The sequence below is a fragment of the Eurytemora carolleeae genome, unplaced genomic scaffold (genome assembly GCF_000591075.1).
Source record: "Eurytemora carolleeae unplaced genomic scaffold, Eaff_2.0 scaffold490, whole genome shotgun sequence".
NCBI classification, from domain to species: domain Eukaryota; kingdom Metazoa; phylum Arthropoda; class Copepoda; order Calanoida; family Temoridae; genus Eurytemora; species Eurytemora carolleeae.
Genome location: NW_019396962.1, coordinates 42,204 through 61,506, shown reverse-complemented (window position 1 = coordinate 61,506; position 19,303 = coordinate 42,204). Strand labels below are relative to the sequence as shown.

The window sequence follows — 19,303 nt, the reverse complement described above, 5'->3', positions numbered from 1 at the left end:
CTCAAATCCCTTAAATTCGGCTTCAGTTCATTTATGGAATCATCCTGTAAAGGCCTGCAAAATACTTTCTCAAAAGCGTTATATTTTTGTCCCAATTTCAGTAGCGGGTTTTCTTTCAAGTTGACTGGCGCAATGCACATTTCTAACTCCGAAACAAAAGATAAAATTGTCAGAATCATCCCCTTTTCTATTTCAAGTAAGAACACTTACAATATGTTCCACTTTTTTCAGATAAAGTTACCGCGCGTTGGGAATTGGATACGTCACTCTTTTTTTAATGTGAAAGTACAACTTACTGATAATAGTTTCCTCAAGTTGAACATTTAGTTTTCTCTCCTCTGCTTGTAGAGAAAACCTAAAATACAAAGTTAAGATTTTTTTCCGGTAAAAGTTTTTAAATTTTATAAATTTTTTAATAATCATTATTTTGAAATGTTTGACTAATGATGTTAAGCGACAACCACAAGTTGAATGAATTGCGGATTTCTACAGTTTTTAAACCCCCTTTCATTTTTCGCGAACACTCCTTTTAAAGATTACTTTTAGTTTGAAATATATTGAAGAAAAAAATCACTTGACATTTAACGCATTCTATGTGTTTAATGTAAAGCATACACCTTTTACACCGGACATCCTACTTTCTAACAGATAGTCATCATTTTTAAATAAGACTTAGATTAGAAATATATAAAAATCCCATTATATAATTTTGAAATAGATGAACAATCCCTTTATATAATTTGGNATAATTTAGGAATAGATGAACAGTCCCTTTAAATAATTTAGGAATAGTTGAACAGTCCCTTTATATATTTTAGAAATAGATGAACAATCCCTTTAAATAATTTAGAAATAGATGAACAGTCCCTTTAAATAATGTTCACCTGTATCGCAGAAATGTTACTGAGCTGAGCCCGACTATTCCCAATTTTAATATTTTCAAACGCATTCTTCTAGAAGTAAATATCAATACAAAAATCAAAATTTAAAAAAAAAGGCAACTTTGTTTATCACATATCAATCGAGGGAAAACATCTTCTAAAAGTTCCTCCTTCATCGCTGGGGGGAAAATCGGAATTCAATTATCAAATTTTTTTTTTTGATTTTCTTCCTCCCAATACTGCCTTAAATAATGAGGGTTCATAACTTGTAAGAGGGTTTTTAGATATTACAAGAACACAGTTTCGAAAAATCTAATCAAATGCGTGTCAAAGTTTCAAAAATTGATTACTATCTAAATACATATAAAAATTGTGTAAGTGTAATTTTTGCACAATTTAAACCATAAAGTATGAAGTATCACAAATTAAAATGATAAAGAATAAAAATAAGATTATTTATATGGGTCAAAGCGTTCTGAATTTTAGTTTAATCAAATACAGTAATGATCATAAATGACTAAATCAATTTGTCTTGGATAAATGTCATGAAGTAGAAAAGGAGAATATGAACAACAACGCAGAAAATTCTGTATTCTTGATATCATTTTCCCATTTACTCCTGAATCAACTTTTTGTTTATCATGTTAATAACCAACAGTGATTTTGCTGTTAAATAATAGCCGTTGACGGTTTTGCTGCGCATGGTTGGTTGTTCTTGTTGTTTGTTGTTGTTGTTGTTCTTGTTGTTTGTTGTTGCTGGTGCTTGTTGTTGCTGGTGTTTGTTGTTGTTTCTGTTGTTTGTTGTTGTTGTGTTTGTTGCTGGTGTTTGTTATTGTTTGTTGTTATTAGCCGACATATTTATTCCAACAAGGAGTCTAATCCAACAACCTGAATCAAATATTATTAATATTAATATTTGAAGTTCATTTTACAAAAAAAAGTTAATACCAGCTAATCAAATCAGATCAAATCGAATCGAATTGAATTGAACTGAATTGAATCAAATCAAATCGAATCAAATCAAATCAAATCAAATCGAACCAAACCAAACCAAGCCAAATCAAACCAAACTAAACCAACCAAACCAAACCAAACCAAACCAACTCAACTCAACACTCAACTCAACTCAAATCAAAACAAATCAAACCAAACCAAACCAAACCAAACCAAAACAAATCAAATCAAATCAAATCAGTCTTTTAGGAACATCCTGTCCATGACTTTACATAGTCAGGACTGAAATAATCTGGAAACTGGAATTATTAATCGTCTAATCAGGATATTTGAAACCTGGTTTGACCAGCCACTCATATAATCACATGGGACAGGGATAACATTAAACTCCTGGTATATTGATCGTTAACCCCTTAAAATTATTTTGTGATAAAAAGCTGTTTAAAGCCTGACATATTTCTAAAATACTCGGGAAACTGAAGCTGAAATGATATATTTAATTTTGAGTGAGTGAGTGAGTGAGTGAGTGAGTGAGTGCGTGAGTGAGTGAGTGAGTGAGTGAGTGAGTGAGTGAGTGAGTGAGTGAGTGAGTGAGTGAGTGATCTACCTGTTTATCACAGTCTCCCAGCAGAATTAGATCTAAAATATTTCTTTCAAAAATCCAAAATCAAATTACAAAATTCTTTAATTAATTAATTTTAAATGAAATATTTTTAATGTGATAAAAAGAAATATTCCTGAAGGACGGGAAAATTCAATGTTGGCTCCCATTCTCATCATCCAAGCTAACATACTAGATAGATAGATAGATATATACACAGGGTTACCCAAATAGATTATCAAGTACAATAGGTGGCAACAGAGAAATGAACCAATTATACACAACGTCACAAGTGTCAAATATAACAAGAAAAACGAAATTGTCTCACATTAGTTGACATGTTTTCCAAGATTAAATAAAAAAATGTAAAAACAGAAACTAAAGAACACATAAGATTGCACTTATTTTACTGTAAGAAAAGCACTTTATTCTTAAATTATCAATATTATTGATAATTTTGTCGGACACAAAAACTGAATTGACACTTGTGACGACAGAATACAACTGTACTGTGAGAGTGTACAAATTCTACGTTGTCATCTATTACTAGAATCTATACAGGGTTACCTACAAAGTATGAGACTTGAATGACGACCTCAACCTCTGAGAATAAAACAATCTAAAGGCTGAGAACTGGATTATATCAATTTTAAGGAATGAAGTTAAAAAAAGAAAAAAAGTTAACAGTTTCAAGTAGTGCTTAGGATCAGGATCCGTTGGCTCCGCAAAATTTTGGCTTTCAGGATCCGGATCCGCAAAAATATGCGGATCCACGGATCCGGATCCAAGGGGCAAAAAATCAACCAAAAACTGCAAAATAACAAATTTTTACCCTGAGAATAAAAAAAATTTCCTGATTTTTGAATGCTTCATAAAATTTTAGTTTAAAAATCAGCAAAAAAAAGACAAAAATTTGAAAATTCTGCTTTGTTAAAAAAATAAATAGCCTGGATCCGGATCCGCATCAAAATTAAATAGATCCTAAGCACTAGTTTCAGGGAACAACGCATGTAAAAAATAAAGAATTAATAAATTTCGTACAGTCGTCTCTGAAGTCTCATCCTTTGTGCTTAACAAGTCTGATAATCAATTTATCAATCCATATTTATATAATATATATAGAACTTGGATAGAAATCATGATTGGATAAATAGATAGATATAATAGAAATTATGAAAAGATAGATAGGATAGAAATCATGGACAGATGGATAGATAAAAAGGTTAGAAATTATGTACAGATAGATGTAAGATAGAAATTTTAACAGATAGATAGATAGATAGATAGATAGATAGATAGATAGATAGATAGATAGATAGATAGATAAATAAAATGGTCAACCATCATCCCGTAGGAGTCAGGGTTAAGATATAGATAGATAGATAGATAGATAGAAATAGATAGATCGATATAAAAAGATAGATAGAGAGTCAGATAGATAGAAATAGATAGATTTAGATAGATGGATAAAGATCGATAGATATAGATAGATATAAATAGATAGATAGATATAGATACATAGATATAGATAGATAGATAGATACAGAAAGATATATATAGAAAGATAGATATAGAAAGATATAGATAGATAGATATATAGATAGACAAGCAGACAGATACACAAAGATTATCAAATCAAATCAATTGTAAATCTGAAAGGGAATCCAACATGGAACCCCAGATAGCGGCCTCCTGGAGTCCAAGATCTGATAGATATTGAGTTAGTTGGATATTAAACAAAACTCTGATATGACAGTAAAACCTGTAGAAATAAACCCACCTAGTCGCTGCTCCTGGTTTAGTCTTGTTGATGTAAACTCTGCATTCAATTATATCTATATAATAAAAACAAGACATTCGTATACATGTTCCCTGTAGCTGGCCAAACGGCTGGAACGAATGATCTAACATTTCTTGAAGAAACCCTTGAGTACCCCGGGGAGGACATAGGCTAAAAAAAATTATTACTCCTAAACTCAATAACTTTTTTTTTTCAAAATTCGATTTTTAAAAATTCCATGGACAACACCGGACGCTTCAGCTAGTATCTAATCAATAAAAAGCTGTATCTGAATACTTAACTTTCTCTTTAGAGGTCAACCCGCTCAACTTAGGGAATTAAATTGTTTGGTTTTTAACTGACAAACTTGTTATACAATATTGTCTTAAAATTACTTGTATCTTTATCGCTATTTCCTCTAGATTTTAGGAAATGCGCTATTTACAAAAATCCTCGATTTAATCGTACACACTAAACCCCAGAGTATCGGCTATGAAAAAAACCCGGTATTCTGGGAACCCAGCGTTGCCTGCAAACATAAATTTACCTCAATTTAGAATTTAAACCAAGCTAAGAACATTCCCGTGGTTCTGCGAAGATTACTACTTTATAAATATAACTAAATTCCCTGGGAACAGATGAACCAGGTTTCCCCACAAGTTGATTAAACGGACTCACAACTAGAGATGTTCCAAACACTAAAGTGCAACACAGGTAATAAATAAGATCAAATTTTCTTAAAATGCAGGAAGTTTCGATTAATATATTTATTTAACTCCTTAATTTGGACGGGGTTTTTTTTTACTATTTTTGAAATTGTTCTTCATAGGTGCAAAAACAATTCTATTCTCCCCCCCCCCTCATTTATGCCACCTGGGGGAAGGGGGGTATTCTTAAAAATATACATCCCTGCCCTAGGACCTCTGGCAATGTTTGTATTTTCTACAACTTTTAAGCATTTAAAAAAGGATGATGAAAAAACTTGTCTGAAACCTGATCAACTCTCATGTTAATTTAAATCTGACATTTTTATGAATATCCCCCCACCATACTCATTCTTTATAAATCATAATATTCCCGGTGTAAAAAAAGAGTCTTCAAAGTTTTAAGACGAAAATATCATTAACAGTGTTCCTAGAAGTAAATCACATGCATTGAAGTCTGAATCAATATTCTCATAAAACCTAAAAAAGATTGATATTTAACTATTAATAGTATTTAAGTTTATTTAATCAAAAACGCAAATGTTAAGATCACAACATTGTTTTAAATTACTAATAACTTTGATTTTATGTTTTTTAGTAATTTTTTTGCCAATGAATAAAAAAAAATTAGACATAGTATTCTGACCTTTGAGAATATCTTCAAGCATTTTGCTCTTGGAAGGATTAAAGCATACTGTTATAATCAGCATTTAACTTTTTAATGAAGTGTCCCGTGATTTTGAAAATGAAGTCGCTTTAAAGAGACTAAGCGTAATTTCAAGTAAGTGACCCTCCAGTTTTACAACGGTGTCCTTGAAACCTTTACGTTATCAATTGCTTCTAATAAGCAAAGATGACAATGTTCGATTCACAACGGTACCATTGAAACCTTAATCCGATAAAAAATGTGGAAGATAACGTCGTTTTATTGATTTAAAAAGTTTTGATAATTTCTTGTCCTTGAAACCTTTAGGTTATCAATTGCTTCTAATAAGCAAGAAATGCCCAAGTCACTTTCAAAGAGAAACCGCAAATGAAAGTGAACAGTCTAAATAAACACAAAAACTAGGATATTTAGTTCATATTTGATTAGACAAAGCTTTCAAGGGTACTGTTGTAAATCGGGCATTGCCAGCCTTGCATGTAAGTTCACTTTACATTACGCTTACTGTCCCTTTAACTCCTTCGTATCTAAAAGTGTTTCACCTGTTGGAAAGGGGTTCTCCAAATAGAACAACATCTGGTCTTACAACTCCTTAAACAATAAATTGTCAAATGTCAATCAGCGTCGAACTGTCCATCATTTTTGACAATCCTCAGCCGTTTATCATACATTGTCAATCGTCCAGTACCTAATATCCTTCATTCATTGTCCGTCGTAAATTTTGCATTGTCTGTCATGTATTGTCCGTCATATAAATCCATCTTTCCATCGTTTAGTATCCCTTGTCAACGTCGTTACCTGTCCATCAACTAATTGTCGTCAGTCGTTTGTCGTCATTCCATCGTCCATCGTCCATATATCAGTATTCTAACCTTGTTTACAGGCTGAGCAGTGTGGAACCCCGTCCGTTGAAGAAGGATGAAAGATCTCCTGCTTTAACCATCTCAAGTCATATCTGGAAACAACAAAGGAACTGAACACGTATTTTCAGGGAATTATCTATATCCAATTCACAACGGCACCCTTAAAAGCTTTGTATGATCAAAAATGTGCGAGATAACAATTATCTTCTCTTGAGAAAGTTGATTATTTTTAATTTAAAAACATTATTAGAATATTTTCCAGTTTAATAATTTGATAAAAGACACTGTTGTGAATCTTAAAAATAAAAGATTACTTGAAATTCCATTTTTTATACCGTTATACTTTTAAAGTTTTATAGTTTTTATATTCCCCCCCCCCCCCCCCTTCCCTGAACATTAATATTAAATTCAAAGTTCAAAACTCAAACTTAATATTAAAAATAAAATAGTTTTAGAGAAAAAAATTAGATAAAAAATTTACGTTTCCTTGCAGCTAACACAGTACGCGGTCCTAAAACAAAAATCAATTCTACAAAATCATAAAAAAATTGCAGGAAAATTAGGGTTAAAACAGCGGTTTTATTTTGATCATTAATATATACGAAACCCCTTTTATTTTCATCAAAGCTGAAATGAAATCCAAAAATAGCAGTTTGTCTAGATAAATAAAAGTGAGAACCCATGTGCGGCATTTCCTAAGCTTTTAAAAAAGATTTTTTTCAAAAACAGAAAAATGAGAATTATTCGTCAAAAAAAATAATAATATAAGGATTGATTGGTTTCTGTATTGATGTATTTGTTTGATTGATTGATTGGTTGATTGATTGATTGGTGTGTTCCTGAAGCTACCATGTGCCTCTACGATCTTCTCCTGCGGAACCCCCGCCAGGTATTCAAGGGCTCCAACCGACCAACCAATCATGTGTTTCTTATTTCTTAAGGTTCTAAACATTTTGTTGGAAATTTATCTCAACTCAACTTATGAAAACCATTTAGTATTCAATTTTTTCTATTTTTCTATTTGCTATTTCGAAATAGGTCCAAAAATTCATTGGATCAAAGTAGGGATCCATTGTTTCGAAGAATAGATCCATTGTATCAAAATAAGGATCCATTGTTTGAAAGTAGGGATCCATTGTTTTATGTTTCAGAGGATAGATCCTTTATTTCAAAATGGATTCTAATAATATTCAATACCTAACCCAGCTTTGCCTGGAGACCTTAACAATGTTTTAAACCCAAGCTAACAGTGGTTCTAACCACTTACCCAGTCAAAAAATTATGACAGGACCAGGGACGTTAAATTAGGGATTACTACTTTTAAACGTATCTAAATAATAAAGCAAGACATTCCCTATTGCCGACCAAACAGCTGGATCGAATGGGCTGACATTTATTGAGCGAACCCAGGGATAACAAAGGCTAAAAAAAATTTAACATTTAAAAAAAATACATTTATAAATTTTTTTTTAATTCCACGGGCGACGGCGGGCACTACAGCTAGTATTTACAAAGTTTTTTGGATATTAAATTTGTTTTGCCTAGAGTGTAGAAAGGTTTAGGATCCTGATTGAAGTAACGACCCTAGATAAACAGAAACAACAATTAAAGATCGTCTTTGATTAAAAATAATTTGCAGCATTTATCGATCCATTAATCAACAGTATTTTTCCGGGAACAATAATCACAAAATTCTTCTGGTATTTTAAAAATGTGGTCTGACATTATACCGATGATTTGAAGGAATTCAGATTTCAATTTATTTTATAAAAACCAGAATTGTTTAGATCTGAACAAAGTTCTTTATATCACCAGTAATTTTGAAAGCAGACCACACTTATGAATTGTAAATACTTTAAATTTTTTTCAGTCTTTGATTTTCCTACCTCGAAAACTGCTTCAGGGTAGGGAAGGTCATAGCTTCTCAAGGTCATATATAGACCTGATAAAATTCAAAAATATCAAGGTGGATTATGAAAAGGGTAAAATTTAACACCCCCCCCCCCTTCATTCTCCTCTTTACTGATTACCCCAGAGCTGGAAACTCTGGCAGGGGCGTATTCATGGGGGGCTATGGGGGCTAAGCCCCCCCCTGATCAGTGAAATCTATTGATTTCAGGGGGTTTTCAGACCTCAACGGGTGCTGAGCCCCCCCCCCTGGAGAGATAACAAAATTTAAGCCCTCCCCCCTGGAAAAATTCCTGAATACGCCCCTGAACTCTGGTATTGTAGAAATTGAGATCAATGCTTCATCTCGATCATTGTTAATCTGCAGATCAATTTAATCTTTACTAGATATCCTGCATGGGTTGAAAGGAGCTCTGATCAGGGGAGTAATAACAAAAATGAAAATAGAGAAAGGTATTGTGTATCAAATCTCCTCAAATTTATAGTGCCTAGAGTGGATATCGAGATCAAGCGATCAGGATGATGAGTATCCTCCAACACAAAAGTTCTCAGATTAGGGTTTAAATTAAATCAAGAATGAGGGGGGGGGGGAGGAAGGGATTTTTGATGCCCTGGATGAAAAAACAAATTTTAAATTGGTCATCGACTACCATCGACTATCAAAAAATCGTTTATTTTTCCCATTTCAGACCCCGGAAGTGCGAAACCAATGTGAAAAAAATTAGAACCGGAAGTACCTGCGCTTGGCGACCGGAAGTCGGGTATTCCCGCATTCGTTGAAATACCGGCCCCGCACATAATAACTATATTCTTAAACTCCCCGCCACCTAAAAAGTCAGATTTTAGAGGGGAAAAATCAGTGTTTGGATAAAATACAGAAATCATGAAAAAAACGCAAAATAAGATTTTTCCTAAATATGCTTTTTGGTTTCGTGATTTAAAGAACTTGTATTATTTAAGTGGCCTTGCAATTAAAGAGAAGCATGACCGATTCACAATGGAACCCTTTAAACATTTATTTGATCAATTTTGTGGGAGAAATCGTCGCCTTTCTGGCTTCAAATAATTCTTTAATTCTATTAATTATTTTTCTTCATATTGCTTCAGAGGCAGAAATGCGCAAGTCACTTCATAGAGAACCCAAAATTTAAAATAATCAATTATCAGTTTTCAAAGTGAATATGATTGATATTCTATACATTATTGTTCAGACAAAGCTTTAAAGGATACCGTTTTGAGCCGGCCTATACTGCCATCTTTGCATGGAGGGTTGCTTGAAATTACACCTAGTCCCTTCAATATTAAAAATATTTCTAAATAATAATAGAACTCACCTAGCTTTTGTGTTAGGACTTCTAGATTAAAAGATTCTGACTTACTCCCCCCTCCACCCATCCTATCTATCTATCTATCTATCTGAAATATATATATATATATATACACACAGTAGGATCTAGATGTCATAATTGAATTATAGATCATGGAGCCGTTGTACTTGATTACCTAAAAACGCGCTTTTTAACCTAAAGTCGGAATTACCTAAGTAAGATGTAGTTGAACTAGGCATGACTGGCTGAACTACTTAAATAGTGCACTTGCGGACAATTATTTCAACTATCCATTCCTAGTTCGACTACTTCTCACTATTCCCACATTTTTAAACTTCACTGGTGTCGAGGCAAAAAGCAGCCAAAGTTATCCAGCACAAATAAGCAGAAATGAGTACAAAGGTGCACAAAGGTGCATTAAGGAGCACAAATAAACAAAATTAAGCATAAATGAGCCCAAGTGAGCGAGCACAATTGAGCCCAAATGAGCACAATTGAGCACAAATGAGCACAAAGGAGCCCTTATGAACCTAAAGGAGCACAATTAAGCACAAAAGTGCACAAAGGTGCACAAAGAAGCACAAAGGAACACAAATAAGCACAAATCAGCACAACGACTGTGAACTAGTGCAACTGTGACATCTCTATCTGTGTAATCATCAGATTCTGACAAATAATAAATCTACAGATGAGAAGTAGACAGGAGATCAACGTTTGTTCAGGGGGTATAAATTCACCCCGCCCCCCTCCCCCTTTTTTCAAGATTTGATAAAGAATAATACAAAATTGGACTGGAAAACTTTATTCCCCTTTATAAAACTTTTAACCCAGAAATTAATCTAATTTTCCTTTCTGATCGTATCCTCTGAGATGTTCAAATAAAAAAAAAAATAAAAAAATTAATCCCTCCGCGCAAAAAAATATTTTTATAGCAAGGAAAAATATACACTTATGGCCCTATAGTAGCTTCTGTAGAGAGCTAGAAATTGATTATAAAACATTTAAAACGTTTGCACTGCATCTTGATTCTTCAAACTTAAAGTTTAATTACATTTAACTGTTCAACTTTTATCTAGAAAAGATAAAAACGCAAAAACTGAATTGAAATTTAAAATTATTTGTTTTTGTAAAATATCTTTTTTTGATGAATGAACGTTTATGCATATTAGCAAATTTTATGATAATTTCTTAAAGTAGAAACTTAAACTCAACAATTTTTGAGCAATATTGGGTATCTTATCATCTTAATTATATATCAAATAAAAATTTTGAACAATTGGATGAATGGATAAAATTTAAACAAAAAATAAAAATAAATTTTTTTTGGGATCTTTTCATATATCACAGTTTCTTAGCTTGATTCGCCAAAATGGACATTTTTAGTAATTTACTGGATTTACAGATAAATAATTGATACTTTACTTGATTAGATCAGTAAAATTTAGATTGATCACATAAATATGATAAAATCGATCTAAATTGATCAGCATGTAAATTAGCCAATTATTTTGATCGATCAAATATTTGATTTATAAAATCCAATCAATCAATCCTGTCATCTCTCAAACACTGATTGATCAATAAATCGATCGATCAATCAATTTCCTCCTGTACATCTGTAAAGGGGGGAAACTGTATTTTGCAGTTAGGCAGAGCTATCTTCAACTCACTGTAGAAAATATTCAACTTTAAAAATATTCTAAAAATATTTCTTTAAAAAGGGAAAAAAGGGACTGTGAGCGTAATTTCAAGTGACCCTCCATTCAAAGATGGCAATGTCCGATTCACAACAATACCTTTATCCGATTAACAATGTGGAAAATATTGTTTAATTCTGATCATTCCCAAATGCCTTCCCGCAGTAGAAACGCGCAAGTCACTTCTGTGGACAAATCACAAATGAAAATAATCAGTTTTCAAAATTATAAACATTAATTTCTAATTTAGACTTGGATCAGACAAGGCTTTTAAGGGTACCGTTGTGAATCAGGTAATGTCGTCTTGACATGTATAATAACTTGAAATTACGCTTACAGTCCCTTTAAGAACTAAAATGATCGAAAAAGAATGTAATAAATTAAAAACAAAGTATAAAAGAAATCATCCAAAATTTCAAACCGCAAAAATGTTTCAAAATAAAAGAGAAAAAAGGAATATTGATTCACTGCCTCACCACCTCCAGCTAATATTGATTTACTGCCTCCCCACCTCCAGCTAATTTTTCATTTTTTACAAAAACTGAAAACTACCAAAAGGAAAAAAATCCTAATGTTAAAATGATAAATGGACTATCGATGTAAGTTCTTTATCTGTGCAAAAACGACCAAGATATCCTTGTGTTTCTACCTAAAAATGTGACAATTGTCTTTGTGATCAGTGCTTAAAATAATGTTTAAAATGTATCGTTGGGAATCGGGCATGAAACCTCATTAAAGAAGGTCCCTTGATATTGCATCGATAGTCTCTTTTAACCCATATTTACAAATTTATGTTTAGTTCTTAACATATAACATAGAAAGGGAGGAGGGAAAACTTGAGATTACGCTTGTCTTTATCAAAATGAACTCAGAGTATTCATTGCATAAACTTTTAAATTAAAATATTTAGTCCTTAAAGGGTCTGTATGCGCAACTTTTAACAACCCTTCATTTATGGAAATCCATGTTAGATAATATCGGTCCCTTTAAAAGCTTTGTCTGATCAAGCATGAATTGAATATTCATGTTTACAATATTTTAAGATAGAAAAATGACGTTATCTTCCACATGATTGATCAGACACTGGTTTCAAGGAACCTAACGTTGTAAATCGGTCATGTCCCCTCTCTAAAAAGAGGTTCACTTGAATTTACAGTCCCTTTATGTCGGGTAATAACAACTTGAATATACGGTTACAGTCCCTTTATGTCAGGTAATAACAACTTGAATATACGGTTACAGTCCCTTTATGTCAGGTAATAACAACTTGAATATACGGTTAGCCCCTTTATGTCAGGTAATAACAACTTGAATAAACGGTTACAGTCCCTTTATGTCAGGTAATAACAACTTGAATATACGGTTACAGTCTCTTTATGTCGGGTAATAATAACTTGAATATACGGTTACAGTCTCTTTATGTCGGGTAATAATAACTTGAATATACGGTTACAGTCCCTTTATGTCGGGTAATAACTTGAATATACGGTTACAGTCCCTTTATGTCGGGTAATAACTTGAATATACGGTTACAGTCCCTTTATGTCGGGTAATAATAACTTGAATATACGGTTACAGTCCCTTTATGTCGGGTAATAACTTGAATATACGGTTACAGTCCCTTTATGTCGGGTAATAACTTGAATATACGGTTACAGTCCCTTTATGTCGGGCAATAACTTGAATATACGGTTACAGTCCCTTTATGTCGAGTAATAACAACTTCTAGCCAATCAAAGAACCGTCAAGGGGGGAAAAAACCCGAACTTAATACAATTTAAGATACAAAAATGTTGCTTTTCAGAAGAATTTATAAAAATTAAATTATTTAATAGTTTAAAATATTCCTTAGAACATGTTCCGGGTTCTTGACTTCCGGTAGATTTGATAGTTTCAGGGTCTCCAGTTCCTTCAACACCCGTATAAACAGAACACCTAGACAGCAACATTTCAGGAGTGTATATTTTGCTAAAAAAAAACATTACCCCCCCCCCTCTTTTGAAAATCATTTTGTTTCCTCTAGAAGTTAGGTATTGAGGGTTTTATTCGCTGAAATCATCCCCCCCCCCCAAGTTATTTCCATAAAATTTACATTATAAACCCCTGCAACATTTTTAACAAAGCCGAGTAGGACAATGGCCGAAATTATTCAAATTTCAGTATTTTTATAACTAGCATAGGGGGAGGGGTATAGTTTTAGTACATATTTGGCTGTGTTGTATTAGAACTGCTAAAACACAATATCAAAACATAAAAATGTTTTAAAATTAAACAAAAGTCGGAATTTTACTGAGGAAAACAGGAATGAGAATTTATTGTTTACTATCAATAAACCAGTTTCTTAACAGTTCTAATACGTCAAAGTTAATTGTAAACAAACCCCTACCCCTCCCCAAGTATGATCCCCCCCCTCCCCATCATAATTAAATGTAAGCCCCCAACTTCCCCCCGTACTTCTTTAAGAATAAAACCTTTCTCCGTGATATTCCCGTTTCCTCCCAGCTCCAGTTCCTTCAGTTTACTCCTGGTATACGAGCATAGGAATCCTAGATACAGCAATCAATTAATCAATCNAATCCTTCCTCCATGATCGCAGAACCTGTTCCGTCGATCTCAGCGATCTTTAGAGTTCTAGGAAATTCATTAGTTTAATATCGACAATCTTAGAGTTCTAGGAAACTCATTAGTTTAATATTAGCAATCTTAAAGTTCTAGGAAACTCATTAGTTTAATATTAGCAATCTTAAGAGTTTAATATCTCATTAGTTTAATATCAGCAATCTTAAAGTTCTAGGAAATTCATTAGTTTAATATTAGCAATCTTAGATTTCTAGGAAACTCATTAGTTTAATAAAGAACGTTGAAGAAAATTCATTAGTCTGTCATCTAGCAAATTCTTTTTCCTTTGTTTCTTAGATCGTTAAGATTTCTCTAGATTTGATTGCTTTATTATTTCTAAACGTACTTACAAATGCTAAAAACAACTTACGTTAGTGCTTGGACATGCCATTATTTATTTAAATAGCACGTTAGTGCTAAGACGTGCCATTATTTATATAACGAGTATATTAGTGCTAGGACATGCTATTATTTATATAATGAGCATGTTAGTGCTAGGACGTGTCATTATTTATATAATGAACATGTTAGTTCTAGGACATGCCATTATTTATATAACAAGCATGTTAGTGCTAGGACATGTCATTATTTATATAATGAGGATGTTAGTGCTAGGATGTGTCATTATTTATATAATGAGCATGTTAGTGCTAGGACATGCTATTATTTATATAATGAGGATGTTAGTGCTAGGATGTGTCATTATTTATATAACAAGCATGTTAGTGCTAGGACATGCCATTATTTATATAATGAGGATGTTAGTGCTAGGATGTGTCATTATTTATATAATGAGCATGTTAGTGCTAGGACATGCTATTATTTATTTAACGAGCATGTTAGTGATAGGACATGCCATTATTTATATAACGAGTATATTAGTGCTAGGACATGCTATTATTTATATAATAAGCATGTTAGTGCTAGGACGTGTCATTATTTATATAATGAGCATGTTAGTTCTAGGACATGCCATTATTTATATAATAAGCATGTTAGTGCTAGGACGTGATATTATTTATATAATGAGCATGTTAGTGCTAGGACATGCCATTTTTTATATAACAAGCATGTTAGTGCTAGGACGTGTCATTATTTATGTTAGTGATAGGACGTGCCATTATTTATATAATGAGCATGTTAGTGCTAGGATGTGTCATTATTTATATAATGAGCATGCTAGTGCTAGGACGTGCCATTATTTATATAACGAGCATGTTAGTGCTAGGACATGCCATTATTCATATAATGAGCATGTTAGTGCTAGGACATGTTATTATTTATATATTGAGCATGTTAGCTTTAGAACGTGGCATTATTTATATAATGAGCATGTTAGTGCTAGGACATGCCATTATTTATATAACAAACATGTTAGTGCTAGGATGTGCCATTATTTATATAACGAGCATGTTAGTGCTAGGACATGTTATTATTTATATAATGAGCATGTTAGTGCTAGGACATGCTATTATTTATATAACGAGCATGTTAGTGCTAGGACATGTTATTATTTATATAATGAGCATGTTAGTGCTAGGACATGCTATTATTTATATAACGAGTATGTTAGTACTAGGACATGCCATTATTTATATAAAGAGCACGTTAGTGCTAGGACGTGCCATTATTTATATAACAAGCATGTTAGTGCTAGGACATGTTATTATTTATATAATGAGCATGTTAGTGCTAGGACATGCCATTATTTATATAACAAGCATTTTAGAGCATGTTATTATTATAATGTTAAAACAAGTTAGTTGTAGAATGTCATGAACAAAATAAATACCTGTAATTCCCTGCGGGGAGGGCATTATAATCCGTCAACATTCTTCCTCCCCCCTCCCACTTCACCCCTCCACCACACCTAATTTATAGAGGTTTTATCCGTACATAGGATTCGGCTACGTTGGAACCGCAACATTTTTGCTTCCTGGATCCAAGGGGCAAAATATCAATTAAATACTGCCAAAAAAAATTTTGCTCTCAAAACCCAAATCTGAACTGTTTTTTTGTTATTTCTAAATGGTTCATGAAGATTAAGCACAAAAATTGGCGAAAAAAAGAAAGAAAAAAAATTGAAAATTCTTCTTACAAATCTGTAAATCTTAGAGAATGTTCATGACCTGACTCCAGATCCGGATCCATTTTTTTTATTTAGATTTAAACTTATTTAAAAGCAGGGTGTTGTCAAAATCATCTTCAATATCAAATCTTGTATAAAAGCAAGTGTGTGTATGTTATGTTATGTTATGCTTTAAAGTTAAAGATTAAGGAAGGTTTTGAATCACGGATTCAGATTTGAACCGACGGTAGACAATTCAAATTTCATTAAATTCGGTCCTGTGACACTTAGTAACAATTCAAAATGTTATATCAATTATATATACTCCCCTGATCGGACTTTAGAATGGGATATCCCTAATCCCAATCAGTAAATTAATCTTAAGATTAATAACAAGAGGAGAACAAGCAAAAAGAAGAGATCAAGCATTGATCTCGATATCCACTAGAACTTTTGAGAAACAATGGAGAAATTCAAAGAAATAACACTTTTCAAGTAAAAAAATCGACGTCATCTTCCCCATTTTTTAATCAGATTAAGGTTTCAAGGGTACCGTTGTAAATCTGGCATTGCTATCTTAGCATGGAGGGTCACTTAAAATTACGCTTACAGTCCCTTTAATATTTNATCAGACAGAACTTTTAAGGGTGCCGTTGTGAATCGGGCATTGCCATTTTTGCAGAGAGGGTCCCAAAAATTTACGCTTACAGTCACTTTAATCCAATAATTAACTGATTTCCACCCAAAACCTAATATAATTTACTCAACAAAGCGAATAAAACCTACAAAATAATTTTAGCCACAAATACAAAAAAAATTGCGATTGTTTCACGAAAATATCCTACTTTTCACTATAGGGGCTTTCCACTTTATATTTATATGATTATCACTTATTCTTTCGGTCAGTTTTGGTACGCCTTGTATATCAGGCCGGGCATGTGAAATTTTAAAATTCATCGACAGTAGACAATGTAGAGTTTTTCGCTTAAAAAAAAGCTAAGTTAGTTTTAATGCAGGTTATTGACGGCCCTGGGAACTGTCTTAACTTTTATCTGATTTAATCAAGTCACGTCAGAGAAAAAGCATTGATCGATATTATTGATGGCTTGGTCCCTGGATTAAATCATAATTATGAAAATATTAGTGTCCTTAACATAGATTGCATTTAAATTTAACAATTTTTACCTGTTTTGTCTCAAAAAGATCCTATTTGTAGGTTTTAAAATTCGAGAAATATTTCTAACTCCGCTCATTTTGAAATCTAAGATGTACACTGATCAGCTGATTAGTTCATAGTGTACTCTAGAAAATACGCAATTAAATATTTAAGAAAATATCGTCTTTTCCTAAAAGAATGTCGTCGTGCTCAATATAAGATTAAATGTCAGCTTTAAAGGTAGAACATTTTTAAAAAGTAGAAATTAAGAATAGATAATTGATTATTTAAGCAACTGCCTTGTGTTATAAAACGGGACATTATGTTGTTTGCCGGGATTTTTACTTAATTTAGTTTGTTGGAGGTTAAAATTCAAGCCTTTTAATCGGCCATTCCCATACGTTATAGTGATCAGATTTAAAGGCTGGAATTTTAACCGAAAACAAACAAAATTAAGTAGAAATCCCGGCATAAATATCATTTCCCAAATTATACACAAGGCAGTTGCTTAAATAATATTATTCCCTGTAAAACCGAAAAAACACACAAAAAACCCTCTAAAATCCGCAAAAATTTAGTTTTAAAAAATAAATCTTCATTGGACATTATTTCTCATATCCCAGGACAATTATGAGAAATAATATCCCAGAAGATTTTCAAATTACGGGAAAATACACGGGACATTAATTTTCTCTCAAAATGAAATATCTGAAAACTTTAGAATAAAATATCCTTAAAATCCCGATCGGTTAATTAATCTGGAGATTAATAACAAGAGGATAACAATACAGAGGCGTAACTATAAGGGGGGGGGGCGGCCGGGTGCGCGCCCTCTTCTAGCACCTGGAGAGGGGGGGCGCCCCCCCCCTTCAGAATGAAAAGAAAGATTGGCGAATATCATTATCACAGGAGTCAGGAATAATAAAACCAAATTTCAAGCAGGGGCGTATTCAGGAATTTGTCCAGGGGGAGGCTACCATTTTTCTTTCCAGGGGAGGGGGGCTTAGCACCCGTTAAGGGCCCTGAAAACCCACATGGAATCAATAGATTTCACTGGTCCAGGGGGAGGGGCTGAGCCCCCCCCCCTGAATACGCCTCTACCTTGAAGGAATTAGGCCTTTCGGGACTTGAAACCCCCTGGGAACCATAGATTTCCGTGATGCGGATGGGTTGACCCCGGAAAGACCCCTAATCCCTATAAAGCGAACATACGCCCCTTTTATCATGAACTATTTGGCCGTATCTGAGATACTTGGCTTTAATAAAGTACATATATATACTAAAGCTGCACCGTGATCAATAACTGCAGTACTGAGTTACTAATTCACCCGAGCTTGCTTTGCTAATAACCATGATTTGGTTCCCTTGGCAATATATTTGTATTTTCACAACGTTTATGTGAACTTGATAAATACTTAGAATTTCTTATACTTACAGAATTTCTAAACATCCGTAATTTTTTATTTTCAAGTAAAAACGGCGTTTTTAATGTTATCCGAATATTTCTAACTTTTCTAGATTTATGGTTGCTGGTTTTTCCATAATATTAAATTTGTGCACGGAGACACCTTGCGGAGAGATTCGGAACTTTTGATAGCGTATTTCTGTTTGTGCACAACAGTCGGATTTTGTCTAACTCTCACACTCTAGGAAAACGTGTATATAGGGAGGGGGCATCACAGAAAAAGGGTACCCCCCACCTCAATAGGAATTTTCTTAACTTATTTGCTTAGGCTTGTAATACGTCACTGGGGGTCGCCAATGAGACGTCAATAGGGGGTCTCCAATGAAAGGTGGTCTCCAATAGTACTCCAATGATGATGATTTCTACAAAATAAATAACATTTATCCCAGAATTTACAACACAGAAAAAACCTGAATATTTTCCCATTAATTTTTATTCCCAAATCTTATCATTAATCATTTCTTTATAAAAAGCTAGTTTTTTGGTATGCAACAATTTTCATTTAATCCCGCCCCTTTTAAAAATAATAATAAATAATAAAAATAATTTGTTATTTTTTACAAAGGAATGNAAGCATTGGGAAAATGTTAAAAATAAACTAATAATTGCAGGATA

At 33.0% G+C, this 19,303-nt stretch overlaps 1 protein-coding gene and 1 long non-coding RNA gene across 2 annotated transcripts; both read right to left on the bottom strand.

The window, feature by feature from the left end:
• Positions 1-2,217: 2,217 nt before the first annotated feature.
• Positions 2,218-11,352, bottom strand: LOC111710553 (NAD-dependent protein deacetylase Sirt2). The gene is made up of 15 exons (XM_023484659.1): positions 9,690-11,352; positions 9,093-9,182; positions 8,334-8,389; positions 7,949-8,031; positions 7,774-7,869; positions 7,287-7,391; positions 6,929-6,958; positions 6,457-6,539; positions 6,127-6,175; positions 5,351-5,400; positions 4,845-4,914; positions 4,217-4,255; positions 2,573-2,628; positions 2,443-2,474; positions 2,218-2,247 (listed from the first exon to the last, which is right to left on the bottom strand). The coding sequence occupies exons 1-15, from the start codon at positions 9,748-9,750 to the stop codon at positions 2,218-2,220; spliced, it is 930 nt and encodes a 309-aa protein (XP_023340427.1). The 5' UTR covers positions 9,751-11,352.
• Positions 11,353-13,257: 1,905 nt separating this feature from the next.
• On the bottom strand, positions 13,258-13,956 carry LOC111710563 (uncharacterized). Its single transcript, XR_002767079.1, has 2 exons — positions 13,852-13,956; positions 13,258-13,315 (listed from the first exon to the last, which is right to left on the bottom strand). It is a non-coding gene; the product is annotated as an uncharacterized LOC111710563 (long non-coding RNA).
• Between the last annotated feature and the right edge of the window lie 5,347 nt (positions 13,957-19,303).

Bases quoted from the DNA above. Each gene is read 5' to 3' on its own strand.
- LOC111710553 (XM_023484659.1), bottom strand. From the start codon at position 9,750: ATGGGTGGAGGGGGGAGTAAGTCAGAATCTTTTAATCTAGAAGTCCTA. The intron at 2,629-4,216 runs GTGGGTTTATTT...CTATCTATCTAG, and splicing joins AAACCAGGAGCAGCGACTAG to TATGTTAGCTTGGATGATGA. The intron at 2,475-2,572 runs GAATATTTCTTT...GAAATATTTTAG, and splicing joins TGAATTTTCCCGTCCTTCAG to ATCTAATTCTGCTGGGAGAC.